The following is a 19,322-nucleotide window of genomic DNA, read 5'->3' as shown; positions in this document are numbered from 1 at the left end:
GATAAGCCATATTTGTGGTGGATGATTGATAGGCGAGCGTTTGGATGTCCTGCCAGATGTAGGCTACTGTATTACCATATATCAGCCGTTAACGATCTGCGTGACTTTGCCAATGTGTTTTTTTTAAGCGATTAAAAAATTTTGGTCGACCAAGTCTCTTCTGGTCGACTAACGATTAGTCGACTATTAGGGGGCAGCCCTAATATATAGTGTATTTTATACAAGTATAACTGATGTAAATGCAAAAACAAAGTTTAAGGCTGATGTCTATTCATTTTCACAGAAACAAAGCAGCTGTTATAAATAAAAACGGTTAGCAATGTTCTTGAATAGAATATATTAAAACCGTTATTGCACGACATAGGCCTATTCTAACAGGCTACACAGACAAAACAGTGGGAGATGTATTTATGCATTTTTTTTTCTATTTTATGCATTAGTAGTAAATCAAGACTTTGCAAGTTCTCTTGTAAAATAAAATAGTAAAAAAAAAAAAAAACATGGAATAAACTGTGTACAGAAAGCGAGTAAAGAACTCTCAACATTAGGCTACTAAAAAGGTCAGTTTAATCTTCGCAAAAACTCCCATTAATAAATCTGACTACACTGCACAATTAATCTCTTACACTGCATCTTTGTTGTTTATGATGAATTCAGTGCTTGCACGTACACCGCTTTTATTATTATTGCAGCTTAGATGTTCAAATAGCTGCAGTACTCCGACTTTGCCACAAGGAAAAGTGCGTACGCCTGCTCAGACCCTGATGTGGCGGTAAGTATTTTTCCACGTCAAAGACGTTTTTATAAATATGAACGTGGATTTTAGCGTACACACACTCTAAGATCAAATCTGTGCGTACACTCATTTTATAAATGGGGCCCCATGTTTCTTGATGATATTTCCCAAAGGTAACATGAAAACTGAAAAGCAGCGGTCCAAGTACTGAGCCTTGTGGTACTCCATGCTGTACTTGCAATCAATATGATACCTCTTCATTCACTGCTACAAATTGATGATGGTCAGATAAGTAAGATTTGAACCATGCAAATGCAATTCCACCAATGCCAACATAATTCTGTAGTCTACTCAAAAGAATGTTGTGGTCGATAGTGTCAAACACACTGCTAAGATCCAGTAGCACTAATAGAGAATCGAATGATAAGAGCAGGGCATTTGTAACTCTGATGAGAGCAGTCCAATTTGAGATTGGTGTGTAATTAACTAATTCTTTAGGATCAAGTTGTGTTTTTTTAATGAGAGGCTTAATAACAGCCAATTTGAAGGTTTTGTGGACATATCCTAATGACATTGACAAATTAATAATATTCAGAAGAGGATCTATGACTTCTGGAAGCACCTCTTTTAGTAGCTTAGATAGAATAGGGTCTAACGTACATTTTATAGGTTTTGATGATTTGACGTTTATACAATTCTTCCTTTCCTATTGCAGAGAATGAATGGAATTGTTCCTCAGGGGATCTATAGTGGATAATCTGCAGCTGATGGCTGCATTGTCAGAATTTTATCTGTAATAGTATTGATCCTGGAAGTAAAGAAGTTCATAAAGCCATTACTGCTGTGCTATTGGGAAATGTCTGCGTCTGTTGATGCTTTATTTTTGGTTAATATTTTCACTGTATTGAATAAATGCCTGGGGTTGTATTTGTTTTCTTATAAAAGAGACGAAAAGTAAGCAGATTTAACCGTTTTTAGAGCTTTTCTATAAGTAGAAGTACTTTCCTTTCCCTGCAATATGAAATACCTACTTTTGTTTTCTTCCAGCTGCGCTCCATTTTCCAGACTGCTCTCTTTAAGGTGTGAGTGTGCTTGTTATACCATGGTGTCTGACTCTTTTCCTTAATCTTTTGTATCTAAAGTGTTAGAAAAGAGAGAGCCCATAGTTTCTGTTACAACATCAAGTTTTTCTGAGCTATTGGATTTGCTGAGGAATTGAGACACGTCAGGGAGATTATTTACAAAGCAGTCTTTTGTGATGGTTCTACCATATTTGTAACAAGGAGTTGAAATTGCAGCTTTAGCTATATGGAGTATACACAAGACTAGATGATATCCAAGATATCATCACTCTGCTGCAGAATTTCAATGCCATTAAAATCAATTCCATGTGACAGTATTAAATCTAAAGTGTGATTACAACAATGAGTAGGCCCTGACACATGTTGATTGACCCCAATGGAGTTCAGAATGTCTATAAACACTGATCCTAATGCATCTTTTTCATTATCAATATGGATATTAAAATCACCAACAATTAAGACTTTATCTGCAGCCAGCACTAACTAAGATAGAAAATCCTCAAATTCTTTGATAAAGTCTGTATGGTTCCCTGGTGACCTGTATACAGTAGCCAGTACAAACGCCACATTAACACTTGTATACCATATACCATTACCATCATTTCAAACAAATTATACTTGAAACCAGACCTCTGAGAAATACTGAAAATATTACTATAAATTGTAGCAACACCTCCCCCTTCACCTTTTGGACGCAGCTCATGTTTATAACAGTAATCTTGAGGAGTAGACTCATTTAAAGAGCGAGTCTACCCCTCCCCCCATTATTCCAGGGTTTATTACAGGGTGTATAACGGTTTCAGGTTTATCACACCAAACTTTGTCTACTTGCCAAGACACTGAAAATGCTAAACTGTGAAAAGATTTGCCATGTTGAGGGATTAATAAAAAAATTAAGTGCATTGTTTGATTTATATTAAATTGAGATGCATTCACATGGAAGGAAGTGTGCAGGAAGTGTGCACGTTCAAGTGACTGACATAGGCTAATCCTCTTGTAATTTCTAGGAAATCATGGCAATAAACAATATTCACCTCTTAATTATTCACCCTTTATTTATATGTAAAATAATGCATATATTAGAAGGGAAAAAAAAGTTTTATTCTGTTTTCATTTTATGCATTATGTGTAAGACACATTACAGATCAAATCATGGCACTAAACAATATTCACCTCTTAATTATGCACCCTTTATTTATATGTAAAATAATGCACATATTAGAAAAAACGTTTTATTCTGTTTTCATTTTATGCATTGTGTAAGACACATTTCATATATTAGAAAAAACATTTTATTCTGTTTTCATTTTCTGCATTATGTGTAAGACTCTCTCTCTCTCTCTCTCTGTCTCTCTCTGTCTCTCTCTCTCTCTCTCTGTCTCTCTCTCTCTCTCTTTGTCTGTCTTTTACACTTGAAGTTTTGTGGCTGAATTGTTTTTATTTTTAAAAAATGCTATTTTTTTTACAGTCACAGTAGTTAATATGCATGTAGTTAAAAGGCTGTGTATTTTATTACATTCTTTTTTCTTTCTTTTTTTTTAAATTTCTCATTCCTTTCCTATGGAGGTCATTTTAGACCACTAAGAATAGAAGTATGACTATTTTTTAGGACCATTTATTCCTTTCCAGTCATATTTTTTTGTACGTTCATATTGCAAGTACGACCATTGGCACCAAGTTTCATACCATTCCAGTACAGTAAAATGTAAAAATGTTTGGTCGGCAGCATCTGAAGACTAGAACGGGTTAAATGCATGTGTCCACCACACATTGTTTTCCTGAAGTTGCTACAGCTATATTTCTATTTTAGATTTCTATTGTTTTGCTTCATCATACTGTCATACTATTTGACCATTTTAAATGCAATTTCAGTGAATAATAGCATTTTATTTTGTTTCCTTCAGCTGAACCTCTGGTGCAGGTGGATGGGAAACCCAGCTGTTGTTTCTTCAAGTTCAGTCCAAAACTGATGTTTACCAAGGTCCTGAAAGCCCAGCTGTGGGTTTATCTGCGGCCACTACAGCAAACTTCCACTGTTTACTTGCAGATCCTTCGCCTTAAACCTATCACTGAGCAAGGAAGCCGACACATCCGTATCCGGTCACTCAAAATAGAGCTCAGTTCGCAAGCGGGTCATTGGCAGAGCATTGATTTCAAGCATGTGTTGCAGAACTGGTTCAAGCAGCCACACACAAACTGGGGCATTGATATAAATGCCTATGATGAGAGTGGCAATGACCTGGCTGTGACATCTCTGCGGCCTGGAGAGGAAGGACTGGTAAGGACCCTTAGACCTGTTAGACCAAAAATACTGCTATAGTGGAAACAATAATCATTGTACTAAACCAAAGGTTAAAATTTTTAGCTTTGTCACTTCAGATGAATTTGAGACTGCTGTTATAGAGGGTGCTTGACCCATCTCTGTATGTCTTCTTCCTCCTGTAATTAGAGTGAAAAATTTAAGGGGGTCTGAATACTTTCCGTACCCACTGTATATATATACATACACACACACACAACACACAACAAACCTTGGTTTTTTAGGTTTTTATTTTAGATGAATTGCGCTGGGTAGTTCTGAAATTCAGGTCCAAAATCTCGCTCTACATCAAATATATTCTCATTGTCTGTGATTTTGTTGCTTTTTGCAGTATTACACATTCAGAGAAAAAAAATAAAAATACTTGATGCTGGAAACTTGTTGAATTATGGCTGGTTAGGGGACAGTTTCAAAATGGAAGATATATATATATATATATATATATATATACATACATACATACAGTACCTGGAGGTCAAGGTTCTTGAAACAACCAAGCGCTCACGGAGAAATCTGGGTCTTGACTGTGATGAGCACTCCACAGAATCCCGCTGTTGTCGCTACCCGCTCACAGTGGACTTTGAAGCTTTTGGCTGGGACTGGATCATTGCACCCAAACGTTACAAGGCAAACTACTGTTCAGGCCAGTGTGAGTACATGTTCATGCAGAAGTACCCACATACTCATCTGGTTCAGCATGCCAATCCTAGAGGCTCGGCAGGGCCATGCTGCACACCCACGAAGATGTCGCCGATAAACATGCTGTACTTCAATGATAAACAACAGATAATCCATGGCAAAATCCCAGGAATGGTGGTGGACCGTTGTGGCTGTTCATAGAATTATGTGTTTTGGTTGAGCTAAGGGGAAGTGATGGAAGGAGGGTGTTAGGGATGCAAGTCCCTGCAAGTCTCTGCAATTTCCTTATATTTTCCTTACATTCCTTGGAAAGAATACTACATAATGTACATAGAACAAAAACACATTTGTTGTTTCTTTCATAAGTCCAGTAGAACACTCTTAGGTCCAGGATCCTAATTTCTCACATTATTTGAATCTGAATTTTAGTTCTACCAAATATTTGGCTTATAATATATATATATATATATATATATATATACATACATACATACATACAGTATATACAGTATATAAAATGTAGTGCAAGATATAGTAGAACATAAGAAAAAACACTTGTGGAGTTATTAGTGTTGATCTATCTTTTAGGAATGTATAATATTATTATATATTTTTTAATTATTATTTGCATATATATGCATCTTTCAGTTATGAGAAAGATTTTGACATTGAGTCCAAAGTGTTTAAGCCAGCATACTAAGACTTATTCTAGGTTTCCTACATGTATTTTTATTGTACTTCAATGCTAATGTTATGCATTAAAGAAATGACAGGAGACAAATGCACCCCGCACCCTCCACTAAAGCTGCTTCCACTATGGTGCGACATTCCAAATAGTCTAGGCACCCTTTCATGACTACTTTGATCCTCTTTTTACTCATGAAAATTACAAAGGAAAAGAAATGAAGACATTTTTATTTCTACCACTTTTAAGGAGAAAAGGAACATAACCGTTTATTTTAAACACATGAATTTATGATGTAGTACTATTCATGTGTTTCAGCATCTGTGATCGACAAAATCATCATAACAAAAAAAATTTTAACAAAAATAAATTATTTATTGAAAAAGAAGTGAAAAGAGTGTCTCTCACCCACACACAGTAAATTAATAGTCATTTGTGTAAAAATAATGTTTCCCATGAACTTAAATTTTACATGTTATTTTCAGAAATGACTCTGCTTACCTAAACTCTGCCTTAACAGTCTGTTATCAATAAATCAGTGTCAAGGTAAACCAAAATAAAACATGTTCATGGCTATATGCAGTTGTACTGAATACAGATAAGTTTTTAGCTGTACTGAATACAGTAACATATAGGTCACTATGTTGGCACACGTATTTACATGAATAAAAAGAACAGATGTCACTGTGGATCACAGCAGTACCATATCCTTTGTAGATTCTCCAATTTAGAGAAAAGTAATTTCATTTAACTTTAGTTGTATTTAATCAAATACCATTCCCTCTCCCTTACCAAACTTTAATGGTACAGTAAACTCTGGGAGTGCTGAAAAAGCAAAGGATGGAGAGGGGGAGTGGTGCAGTAGAATAGAAATCTTTTTCTATTCTTCAAATATGTCCCTTTGTTGAAAACAAAAGCACTATGATGTTGGATAAAAGAGGAGCCTTCTTACACTAAATCTAAGTAATATATGTATATATCACAAAAGAGAAAAAGACAAAAAGGATGGCAGTGGGATGGTGCTGAAGGGTATAAAAGATTATTTTGGGCGCTCTACTTACCAACAATAAATTTTGCACTATGGGAAGTAAATGGCAAGAGGAATTTTTATTTCCATTTCTATTTGACCTTTTCAAGCACAAGAACTTGTAGATGGATTTTAATAACTAAATAATGTCTAAAGAGTTTACAGAAGGTATAGTCCAGCGGTGGCGAACTCCGGTCCTGGAGAGCCGCAGCCCTGCAGAGTACAGCTCCAACCCTAATTAAAACTCACCTGCCTGTAGCTTTCTAGTAACCCTTCAGACCTTGATTAGCTTGTTCAGGTGTGTTTGATTAGGGTTGAAGCAAAACTCTGCAGGGCTGCGGCTCTCCAGGACCGACGTTCGCCACGCCTGGTATAGTCCATCCACCATATCTGTCTTTATGCCTTTGAAATATTTCTGCTGAAGCAGAAACCAGTTGTTGGCCCAATCTAAAACAAATCATATCTAAAATTTCAAAACTGACCGATGCCTGAAGTTTTAAATTGCTGTTTTGTAATACTATCAAATCCACAAAACTGAACTCTATAAAGCCTTGACTTTCAAATCAGATGTTATCTAGAATGTTAAGTTTTGGCAAGTATAGTTTGTGGCTTGAAAAAAGTGGCTATGCACCATGAGAATGCAGATTACAAAGGACTGGAATTTAGTATTAACTAGCAATGAACATAACTAGGCTCACAGCAGAAACAAGGTTATATGGGCCACAAGAAATTATCTCTATTGAAAACTAAATTGGTCACAAAATAAGTAAAAAGCTACCTCATCAAAACAGTTTGAAACCTTGCTATGAAATTAAAATTGACAAATTTGATAAATCCTTTATATTTATGGTCAAAATACAAATGCATTTAATTGCATCATAGAATTTTTACTCTTGCCATTTCAGTTCAATGTTTTTTAGAACATTATTACTTGAATAATGTACAAGTCTTCTAAAATGCCACAGGGTCTCTATATTAAGGTCCTTTAAGGACACAAAGAATGGAAAGTATGATATGTAGATCATACGCCATCACCCTGTTAAGTTGTACAATTCAAAACTTCTGTATAATATAATGTTCTCAATGTTTTTGTCATACAATATGTGGCGAAATAAGAATTGTGATTTGTAAATGTGAAAAAAAATCCAAATGAAAACATTCTACATAGTGTTGACAGACTCTCTGCTTTGAAGATTTACCTACTCATTTTAGTCATGTTCAGCCACTCTTTATGTTGTGTAGAGAAATTGTGAAGTAGTTTGGTTTTCATGCAAATAAGAAAACTTCATCATCATTTCTGTCCTTGTTTTTTGTTTGATCATGTTTTGTACAATAAATACTTTATTTAGAATACAAAAGGACTGCCCCTTTCTTAATACACTGACTGTTTTGACTGACTGATTATGTCAATAAGAGTTGTTCCAGGTAGGTTTTTTTTAGTTGTCAATAAGAGTTGTTTCAGGTAGGTTTTTTTTAGTTCAAGTGGAGCTTGCAATGGCTCGCTATCCGGTGTTTTTTTTTTTTTTTTTCCCAGAAGAGATCATGAGGAACAGAGCTTGAAAAAAAAAATGATACAGCATCTGCGCATCTTCAAAGAATTCATCCACAGGCTGTATGTTTTTAACAAAGTCCACCAAAACAAGGTTTATGCAGAGTGCATGGCAGTTAATGTACAATGCTTGTGGGACATCTTTTCTGAAATTTTCTGCTACACCATTGTGACAGGCAGACATAACTGCTGCACCATCATAGCACTGCGCAATGCAAGTGGTCAGTATTGAATTTACGTAATGCCTGTTTGATCATTTTCCAGAGCGATTTGGCATCTAATCAACTGGCTGGAGTAAAATGAAGGAGTTCCTCTAATGCAAAGCCACTGTGCAAATAACGTGTTACCACAGACACCTGCTCTTTTTTGCTGACATGCTTGCTTTCATCGACTATTAAGGCAAACAGTCCAATCTCATCAACAGCCAATACTTGCTCTCTCACCATATTTGCCTATTTAATTCAATTAACTTGTTCAGTATATTGTGTTGTGTGCATATTGGGGACTGTCAAGTATTTTTTTCCCCCAACAAATTTACCAATAAGATGCAAAAGCTCAATAAAGTTGCCTTAGTCGGCAGAATTCTCCTTTTTTCTTTGACTTCTTTGTGCAATTGCCTGGCAGACGATTCAGCAACTGCTTGCATGTATTTCCTATTTTCTTGTACTACTTTTATTCACTCAAGGGCCATCCATTTCAGACATCTTTCATGCCCATCAAGCACTCTCTTTCTGTGCCTGATGGGCATGAAAGATGTCTGCACACAAAACAAAATGTTCTAGTCAATTTTAGTCCTTGTACCACTTGCGGTTAAAAGATTGTACCTGTACCAGGATATTGCCAGAATAGGTCCTTAGGAGAGTAGTGCTGTTGGCTGACATACTTAGATCATGAGAGTCAAATGAGTTGTTGGTAAGGGTGCTGAAGGCTGTGCCACTCAGTTTATTACATCTAGCAACTGCCATTTGTTCTTCCCAGGGGATGACAAAGAGCAGTTCTTCCTTTCAATCTGTAATTTCAGATTCCAGCAGAGACTGTTGACTTGTGTTATTGCCCTCCTCTGAGCTTTTCAGAGATGTGTCTTAAGTTTTATGCTTTTTACTTTTTAAGCTGTGCTCCATTGTGATTGCTGTTGATGAACTTAGAATGATAGCTAATGTGCACTGTCCCTGAGCACAGCCTAAATGACTCCTCCCCCATCAAGATAATTGTTTGTAGGCACATTAAATATATACATATTTTAACCGTAATAATATTTTGGGGATTTTCAAGTTATCAGGTAAGTGACACTGACATTCATTAATTAAATTATTAATAATTATTATTAAATTAATCTGCTGCGTGATACTGCAGAACAACTGATGACGGCACAGTTTGATCTTCGGCTGACCAATCAGCAGAAGGGCGTTTAATTCCCGCCCACATGTAGAAATCGAATATTCAAGCTGTTCATTCATTTTTCCACCCATGAACGAAAAATGAAAATTTAAGCTGAATTCTCATTTTTCTACTTTCAATATTAAATCAAAAAACGAATGATCGAATGATACACGTGTATCATTCGATCATTCGTTTTTTATTTAATATTGAAAGTAGAAAAATGAGAAAACGGCTCCTTTTTAGTTTTTTTCCAAAAAACAAAAAACGAGAATTCAGCTTAAATTTTAGTTTTTCGTTCGAATGCGTTAAGAATCCATACAACTGCAGCAGTGGAGGACTATTATTCTGCTGCGTGATATTGCGGAAGAACTGATGAAGGCACAGTTTGATATTCGGCTGACGAATCAGCAGAAAGGGGCGTTTAATTCCCGCCCACATGTAGAAATCGAATATTCAAGCTGTTTATTAATTTTTCCACCCATGAACGAAAAATGAAAACTTAAGCTGAATTCTCGTTTTTCGTTTTTTGGAAAAAAACAAAAAAACGAAAAAGGAGCCGTTTTCTCATTTTTCTACTTAAATCAAAAAATCAAATCAAAAAACGAATGATCGAATGATACACGGATTCATCTGGCATGCCCATTTATTCTCGACACAAGCACCGATGCCTCGGTTCAAATGTCACATCACTACTGCTTACATCTTACCTCAGCTCACATTCAAGTCGCACGCAGCTCAGCGTCTGTGAACAGTAAATCCCGCCTTCTACACTTTGATTGGCTATTTCAAACATTTTGACATTGACGAGCGCTTTTGAGCCGCTGCACTGAGCCAGAGCATGCTAAATTAATTAACATTTATTAATTAAGGATATACATACATTTACTACAATTTATTTTTATATATATATTTACGCAAAGGGCCGGCCCACATTGTACAGCGGCCCACCGGGAAAACTCCTGGTGCTCCAGATGGCCAGTCTCAGGGTGCAATCTCAAATTAATACGATTAATTAATTAACATGCACATCATGTGCCGATTAATTAAAGATAAAGTTGTTATTAAAGATAATAGTTATTTTGTTAATTTAAAAACACTGCATAGACATTACAAAAAAGTAGCTTTAGAAATAAATATAAGTAGCTTTAGAAAGAAATATTTTAATTCAACATACAAAAATACAAATAAATAGTCTAGTGAAATATAAAATTATTTTTTAAAAGAAAAAAATACTCTAAATATAAAACTAAAAGCACCAGTAGGTGGTGACAAATCCCTGTCTTAATAAGTGAATGATTCAGTCATTCATTCAATCGATTCGTTCAAACGGCTGATTCATTCAGAAACGAAGCAAGTGACTGCCTTTATGAATGGCTCACTGAATCATTGGTAAACGTGGATTCTGTGTGTTGATCAGAGATGCACAACAGTTACTGACAATGTGTCTAAAATGTAATTATTCACACCTTATCTTCATTTTTACTGTAGGTAAAAACTTTTATGTAACCTATTTTTGTCTTTCTAAACGCCAATGATGATTCTGAAAGAAAACACGCAGTGTTTGTTATAGTAACATGTGCAATTTTCATGCGCATCTGACTAACATTACCACATGCTTGTATTTTAGCGTTGCTGTTAATGTTGTGGTTATTTTAGCAAATAGTTTGCTCCGTAAATTCAGTTCAACAGCATTAAGTTGAAGAGGGTAAACTTTATCTCTCGACTGAATCTGCACATGCATTTCAGGACAGGTGTTCTTGCTCTGTCCAAGCAATAAATGCATGTCTTTGAATGAGCACTGTAGCGTATTCTTCAACCGCTAAGGTAATGTCAGTACGACCCATTTCAGGGGCTGCCAAAATTACATTTTTAAAATCAGTCAGAGCTATAGAAATACATATTAATATTTACAAGTAAATCTCCATATTATGTGTAGGCTAGCGTACTTTTTATCTGACCCCCCCTACATCTAGTTTTGACGTCCATCAGGGGGGATCAAGCCTTCTTTAGGGGGGTCAGACCCCCCCAAACCCCCCCGTAATTTGCACCCTGGCCAGTCTGCCACTGGAGAAGGGCACTACCACTTTATCACGTGGGCACGTATGTGCAGGATATATTCTCAATGCTGGAAGATACGGGGACCGCAACAGATTACAACGTGGCGGTGGCCGCTCTGAACGCTTACTTTGTTCCCTGAGTAAACACCGCATTGGCAAGACAGTCCTTCTACCAAATCACACAAAGTCAAGGTGAGACTGTGCAACAATTTGTCACGCGACTCAGACAAGCTGCTAAAGACTGTGATTTTGGTGTTGCCAGAGATAATCAACTGCGTGATGCCGTCTTAAGTAGATGCAGTTCGGATTATATCAAGAGAAAATTGTTAGAGGAAGGAACTGAACAACACGTACACTTGAAATTGCCATGCAATGTGAACGTGTGGAGTTACAAATGTCTGCCATGCATATCAGTCAGCCAGAGAATGAAAAAGAAACGGTACATTGAGTTAAAAAATATCAAAAGACAAACCCAAAACAAACAGGAGAAAAAAAAAGAGAGACAGTGTTACAGATGCGGGCGACTAGATCATTTTGCCAAAGACCCAACCTGTCCAGCAAGGGGCCAAGAATGCAGAAAGTGCAAAGGTACTAACCACTTTGCCAAAATGTGTAAAACCAAAAATGTGACTAAACAGACAGCTAAATATATTGGCGGAGAGACTGGTAGAACTGATGATGATCAATACGCATTCATGGTGAAAGACTGTGGCCCAAACAGATTCACATTTGCTGTTGGTGGAGTTGACCTGGACATGTTGATTGATTCTGGGGCCACAACCAATATCATAGACGAAGCGACAAGGGAGACATTAAAAAGCAAAATAATTGAATGCCACTCATACAAATCTGATAAAAAGCTATATGTGTATGCCTCACCCCAATCGGCCAAAGGGGGGCGCTACAGCGCAAAAAACTAAAATTTCAGACATTTTTGGCCCTAACTCATACACCTTTTGTCGTAGACTCAAAATTTTTACATCGTTGCAATCCTTGGGTCAACACAAAATATAGTAAGACAGATTTTCTCTACGACGCACGTTTTTTCCGTAAAATTGACCTATATCCCAAACCTACTTTTGCGAACTAGTCCTAGGTTTTTCTCCCGATCAGAACCAAACCAATGCAAAAATATTCTCTGGACACTGAATCTCAATAATTATCAAAAAAAAGTTGAAATTTCGATTTTTGCGCAAAACAGTACGCCAAGAAGCCTCTATGCTAATGTTAGCCAAATGTTAATTGAAGTATAACTCTTGAACGGAATGAGATATCTTCACCAAACTCGGTTCACGTATGTAGGAGCTTAATCTTTGGTCAAATAAAAAAAAAGCGCAGCTCTGCCACTTGGGGGCGCTATAAGACAGAAAAAAAAAAATTCAGCTATAACTAGACAACCGTTGGTCTGATCGACTTGAAAATTGGTATGCAGCGTCTTGGTCCAAAGTGGCACAAGTGTCTATGAGGACATTCGCATATCTCAAAAAACATGGCCGCCATTGGCCAAACAAGTTTAAGCACCTATTAAACAAGGTTAACGGAGGTCAATCGGAACGAAACTCGGTGGGCATGTTCGACTCAGGTGAAAACATATGTCAGATGACTCTTAACAAGCATGCAAAGTTTCATGGAGATCGGACCATAGGTGGTGCTATAACAGTTGAAAAGGCCTCAAAAATACAATATTTGTATAGAAAATGACCTCAAATTGTAGAACATGTTCATATATTCACAAAAACACAAGGTCTTTATATCGTTTGATAGATCTCCTCGTTTTGAACAACTTTGCCTCTGGGACTAATGCTGTCAATCAAATCGTTCATTAAATATTCACAAATATGTTAAAAACGTACTTTTGCAAACTAGTCCTAGGTTTTTCGCTCAATCTCGATCAAACCACTGCAGTAATATTCTCTGGACTCTCTAGATCAATAATTATAAAAAAAAATGTTGAATTTTGTCCTTTGGTTACTTATAACGGGGTCATTTATAAACGGGGTGTGGCCAGATATACCCAAAAGCCTATAAAGCCTAAACAAAAACTCAAAACTCTATGAAACTTGGTGAAAACATGTGTCAGGTAACTCTTAACAAGTATGCATGGTGATTGGACCATAGGTGGCGCTATAACAGTTAAAAAGGCCTCACAAACACAATATTTGTATAGTGAATGACCTCAAATTATAGAACATGTTCATATATTCACACATACACTAGATCTTCATATCATATGATAGATCTCCTCATTCTAAACAACTTTGTCTCTGGGACTAATGCTGTCAATCAAGTCGTTCACTAAATATTCTCAATTACGTTAAAAACCTACTTTTGTGAACTAGTCCTAGGTTTTTCGCTCAATCTCGATCAAACCACTGCAGTAATATTCTCTGGACTCTCTAGATCATGAATGACAGCTTGGTTAAACTGTTGGCTAGCAAATATTCTATATATCAAATATTCATTATCGCTAGTCATTGTACATACTTAGTACATTATCAGCGCAGTGGCAGACGTTCAAACTAATATCACGTAATTTACGTCTCTTTAATGATTGGTTGATATCAGAAGGGAGGCTAGCCTCCTTTGCAAGGGCTCCTCCCATTTTCACCTCAAAATTATGGGGAAGCTGTGCCTCCCCTACCTCCCCCGACGAGCCGCCACTGACTGGCATGTCGGGGTGGCCATGGGTAAACCCGGTGGTTCCTAAGCCTGACAATGATATTAGACTATGTTTGGATATGAGGCAGACAAATAAAGCGATAATTCGGGGCCGATACCCAATTCCAACTGTAGACGAGCTCCTTCAAAGCACGAATGGCTCCTCGGTTTTCAGTAAGCTTGACCTTAAGTGGGGTTTCTACTGCTTACACCACAGTCTAGAGGTATCCACCACATTTGCTGTATACAATGGTACGTATCGATACAAGAGTGATATTCAGAGTCTTGTCGGCCAGCGAGCAGTATCAACATGAAGTTGCAGCCCTCGCCAGAATCGAGGGAGTGGAGAATATCTCTGATGATATTATCATACATGCTCCTTCCCAAGAGACTCATGATCAAAGACTACATGCAGTTTTACAGAGGTTTGTGAATTGTGGTTTGACACTCAATGGGGAAAAGTGTCAATATAATATGAATAAGCTGGTGTTCATGGGTATGCTGCTCTCAGAAAAAGGGATTGGCCCCACAGCTGAAAGGGTTTGTGCTGTGATCAATTCTAGAGAACCAGAGAATGCATCAGAAGTATGAAGCTTCTTGGGATTGGTGGGATATAGCAGCCGGTTCATCCCATAATTTGCATCTGTCACTGAACCACTAAGGAGACTGACAAAGAAAGATACCCCATTCAAGTTTGGTCCCGAGCAAAGACGAGCATTTCAAGCCTTAAAGCAGAAGCTAGCTGAAGAGGGAACCCTTGCTTATTTTGACAAGAAGGCACTGACCAAGATTATTGCAGATGCGAGTCCGGTAGGCATCGGGGCTTTGTTGATTCAAGAACAGAATGTCCACATATGTTATGTCAGTCGCAGCTTAACTGAATGTGAGCAAAGATACTCACAGACAGAGCGGGAAGCTTTGTCTTTAGTATGAGCATGCGAGAGACTTCATCCATACATATACGGACAAACGTTTGACTTGATCACGGATCATAAACCGCTGGAAGCTATCAATGGCCTGGGGTCAAAAACGTGCTCGCATTGAGAGGTGGGTGCTAAGACTACAACCATATAACTTTTGTGTTGTCTACATTCCAGGAGAGTAAAACATAGCAGACCCACTTTCGTGTCTTGTCTGTGGAAAGAAGGGACAACAGACACATAAGCATGAAGCTGAAGAATATGTGAATTTGTGGCTGTGAACGCTACTCCAAGGGCACTTACAACGAGAACTGTGGAGGAAGCATCGGCAGCAGATGATGAATTAAGGAAAGTCAGACAGGCCATACAGACTGGTTGTTTTGATGAATGAAAGTCATATGCCCCCATTGCCAATGAATTGAGTATGATCGGACAGTTCGTTTTGAGGGGTACACGCATTGTGTTACCACAGTCACTCAGAGCGAGAGCTTTAAACCTAGCTCACGAAGGACATTTGAGCATAGTAGGCACCAAACAGAACCTCAGAAGTAAAGTGTGGTGGCCTGCCATGGATAAGGACGCAGAGAGGCATGTCAGATGGTGTCACGGATGCCAATTAGTGATGAGACATGAAAAACCAGAGCCACTGAGAATGACACAGTTACCCGAAACTCCCTGGAAGGATCTAGCCACTGACATATTAGGTCCTCTGCCAACTGGAGAATCCATACTAGTGGTAGTTGACTATTACAGCCACTATTATGAGTACAGAATACTCAAGTCTACCACAGCTGATAAAATCATTGACTGTTTGGAGGAGATTTTTAGCCGTCATGGTTTGCCATGCACTCTCAGATCAGATTGTAGACCACAGTTTATGTCTGTTCAATTCCAAAAATTCTGTGAGCCAAACGGTATCCAGCATGTGAAGACTATGCCAAGGTGGCCACAGGCAAACGGCGAGGCAGAATGCATCCATACTGAAACGCATACGGATTGCTCAGGCAGAAGGCTTAGACTGGAAAAAGGAGCTCCGTAGGTATGTGGCAAAGTACAGAGCTATTGACCACAACACTACAGGGAAGAGTTCTGCGGAACTACTTTTCAATCGGAAAATCAGGGGAAAACTGCCCGATTTTACCTTGCCGTGAAATGACCATGAGATAAGGGATCATGGCGCTGAGCAAAAAGGAAAAAACAAGCTTTACGCCGATCACTGCCGCGGGGCAAAGAATTTAAAGGGGCAAAGGGAGATCAAGTCCTGAAGAGACAGGATAAGACAGACAAACTAGCAACCACATTCAGCCTAGTCCCATACACTGTTGTGTCCAGAAAGGGAAATTCTGTGACCATTGAAGACTCACGTGGAATGCAATATAAAATGAATACCACATTCGTGAAGAAATTCTTCAGTGGGAACACAAATGACAACCCAGTTGAAAGACAAACTGAAGCAGAGACAGAACCAACTAAATCAGAGATAGGTAAAAGTGAGCAATTGATTTCTGGCAAACAGCCAATGCAGACTGGGCCACTAGATGGTGGTGTAGCTCCACAAATTAGACCGAAGAGACAAATTAAACTGCCTGAGAAATTCAAAGACTTTATTGTTCAGTGATCTTGGTAAGGAAATGACATACACTGAAATTTGATATGTCAGATTGAATGTGAGAGTTGAATGTGTTCACAATGTTTTCTGGGTAGTTCCTAAAATGCATGTTTAATTCTAAGGAAGAGGGAGATATTGTGTATCAAGTGTAATGCGTGTGACGTCATTATGTATGGAGAGCAGGAGTAAAGTGTAGGGTGGAGTTCAAGAATGTCTTGTCTCGTGTTTGATTTAATTCAGAGTCTTTAGCTAGGTTAAGCAAAGACATAACAAAAGGGTCTCTCGTAAGCTGATCACATTGGGGAAACACCTTTCTCCTCAAATACTGAAGACTTATTCGCTTAACGCCATTGCATCACAATGAAAAGGGGTGGAAAAACGCCCTATATAAGCAGCGCAGAGTGGCATTTCATCGGAATCTTTCTCGTTCTTTATAATGCAAAACGCTCACATAAGATATATCAGTGTCCCATCTCAGCACAGCATTTTGTCTGCTAGATTGCAGATTACTCCAGTCACGCAGGCTACTTAATCATATAAACAATGTTAGGGATTAGTAACGGAATATCCCAAGCCTTTGTTCAATAAACCCTTTTGAGTTACTTTATGCCGTGTCTCCTCGCTCCTTCGTTCCCGTGTTCCTCGTGTGTGTGAACCGTGACAGAGCGACTGACCAAAACAGTAAGCGGCGCTCCTTCTCCCGTGTTTTGTTTTCGTTTTTTGAACAGTCTTTTGTTTTCCTTTTCTCCCCTGTTTGTCTCCGCGGATGGAAGACCGCAAGGTGAAGCATGCCGGCCGCACCGTTGTCAAGCGCGCCAGCCGGGGCTTTCTCCAGCCTGCTGACCGGGCCGATGTCAAGCCCGTCAGCCGGGGCTATCTTCAGCCCGCTGGGCTCGCCAAAGACAAGCCCGCCGGACGCTCAGAACCAACCCGTACCTATGCCAAGCCCACCAGCCGGGGCTATCTCCAGCCCGCTGGCCAGGCCATGGGAGGCCTGTCAGCCGGGGCTATCTCCAGCCCGCTGGCCACGCATATGGCAAGCCCACCAGATGCCACAAAACGCGTATCCGCGTTTGTCGACCCCAAAACATTAATGTGGCAAGCCCGCCGGCGGTTTCTATGTCAAGCCCACCAGCCGGGGCTATCTCCAGCCTGCTGGCCAGGCCGATGGCAGGCCTGTCAGCCGGAGCTATCTCCAGGCCGCTGGCCACGCATATGGCAAGCCCACCGGACATTAATGTGGCAAGCCCGCCAGACGTTCAACAGTCAAGTTCGCCGACCACGCCTTTTCCCCCCGATCCAGAAGAAGATGCTAGGGGCGAGGAGAAGGGTGTCGGCTTCAGCCCCAGAGCTCGCTCCAATGTCGGCTCCAGCCCCAGAACTCGCTCCAGTGTTGGCCAAGAACACGCCGTTTCCCCCCGATCCAGAAGAGGATGCTAGGGGTGAGGAGAAGGGTGTCGGCTTCAGCCCCAGAGCTCGCTCCGGGGTCGGCCCAGGCCCCAGAGTTCGCTCCAGTGTGGACCCAGACCACGCCTGTTCCCCCCGATCCAGAAGAGGATGCTAGGGGTGAGGAGAAGGGTGTCGGCTTCAGCCCCAGAGCTCGCTCCAGTGTCGGCCCAGGCCCCAGAGCCTAGCCCACGGAGGGCTCCAGAGCCCCAGTTCAGCCCAGGAAGGGCTCCCGATCCCCAGGTCAGCCCAGGAAGGGCTCCCGATCCCCAGGTCAGCCCAGGAAGGGCTCCCGATCCCCAGGTCAGCCCAGGAAGGGCTCCCGATCCCCAGGTCAGCCCAGGAAGGGCTCCCGATCCCCAGGTCAGCCCAGGAAGGGCTCCCGATCCCCACCCCCAAGTATTTTTTTTTGGGGGGGGGGTAGTAGGGCTCCAGCCGTAGAGGCCGAGGCGGGGGCTAAGGCCGCGGCCTCGAAAGCTGCTCTGCCATGGCCTCCTGAACTGCCTGCACCACCATGTCCTCCTGAGGTCCCTACTCCGCCACGGCCTCCTGTGTTCCCTACTCCGTCATGACCTCCTGTGTTCCCTACCCCGTCATGACCTCCTGTGTTCCCTACTACACCACGACCTCCTGTGTTTCCTACCCCGCCATGGCCTCCGGTGTTCCCTACTCCGCCATGGCCTCCTGTGTTCCCTACTCCGCCATGTCCTCCTGTGGTCCCTCTTCCGCCTTGGCGCCCAGAGCTGACAGATCCACCATGGTGCCCCGCTCTGGAGGCCTCCCGTCTGGTAACCCTACTTCTAGAGGTCTCCAGAGCGCCCACCCCCCTCCCCATTGGATGTTTTGGTGGCGTGAGGACACGCCTTCTGGGAGGGGGGAGTAATGTCAGACTCTGGGCCAGGTTTTGTGTGTGTCTTTGCTCCCTATGTGCTCCGTCATCCAGTTTCTCTGTCTCGTGTTTTGAGTTCATTGTTCCCAGGTGTTTCCAATGTTAATTGTCATTAGTTCCAGGTGTCCCTTGTCTTCCCCTCATCAGTTCCTGTGTATTTAAAGTGTGTTCTAGTTCTTGTCCTTTGTCAGTCGTTAAACGTCATCCTGTCATCCTGATGTGTCGAGTCCTGTGATCCCAAGCCTTTGTTCAAATAAACCCTTTTGAGTTACTTTACGTCGTGTCTCCTCGCTCCTTCGTTCCCGTGTGTGTGAATCGTGACACA

The 19,322-nt window shown here is 40.3% G+C and overlaps 1 protein-coding gene across 1 annotated transcript in view; it reads left to right on the top strand.

Moving 5' to 3' along the window:
- Positions 1 to 5,008, top strand: part of gdf11 (growth differentiation factor 11) — a 73,209-nt gene extending 68,201 nt beyond the window's left edge. Inside the window, exons 2-3 of the mRNA XM_016514029.1 lie at positions 3,723 to 4,114; positions 4,604 to 5,008. Of these exons, the coding sequence (XP_016369515.1) occupies positions 3,723 to 4,114; positions 4,604 to 4,978 (767 nt within the window). The 3' untranslated portion in view covers positions 4,979 to 5,008. The remainder of the gene's footprint in view (positions 1 to 3,722; positions 4,115 to 4,603) is intronic.
- The last annotated feature ends 14,314 nt before the right edge of the window (positions 5,009 to 19,322 follow it).

This window comes from Sinocyclocheilus rhinocerous, unplaced genomic scaffold (genome assembly GCF_001515625.1).
Source record: "Sinocyclocheilus rhinocerous isolate Xijiao unplaced genomic scaffold, SAMN03320098_v1.1 scaffold3433, whole genome shotgun sequence".
Taxonomy (NCBI): domain Eukaryota; kingdom Metazoa; phylum Chordata; class Actinopteri; order Cypriniformes; family Cyprinidae; genus Sinocyclocheilus; species Sinocyclocheilus rhinocerous.
Note: the sequence above shows the minus strand (reverse complement) of the source record. Positions and strands in the feature narration are given on the sequence as shown.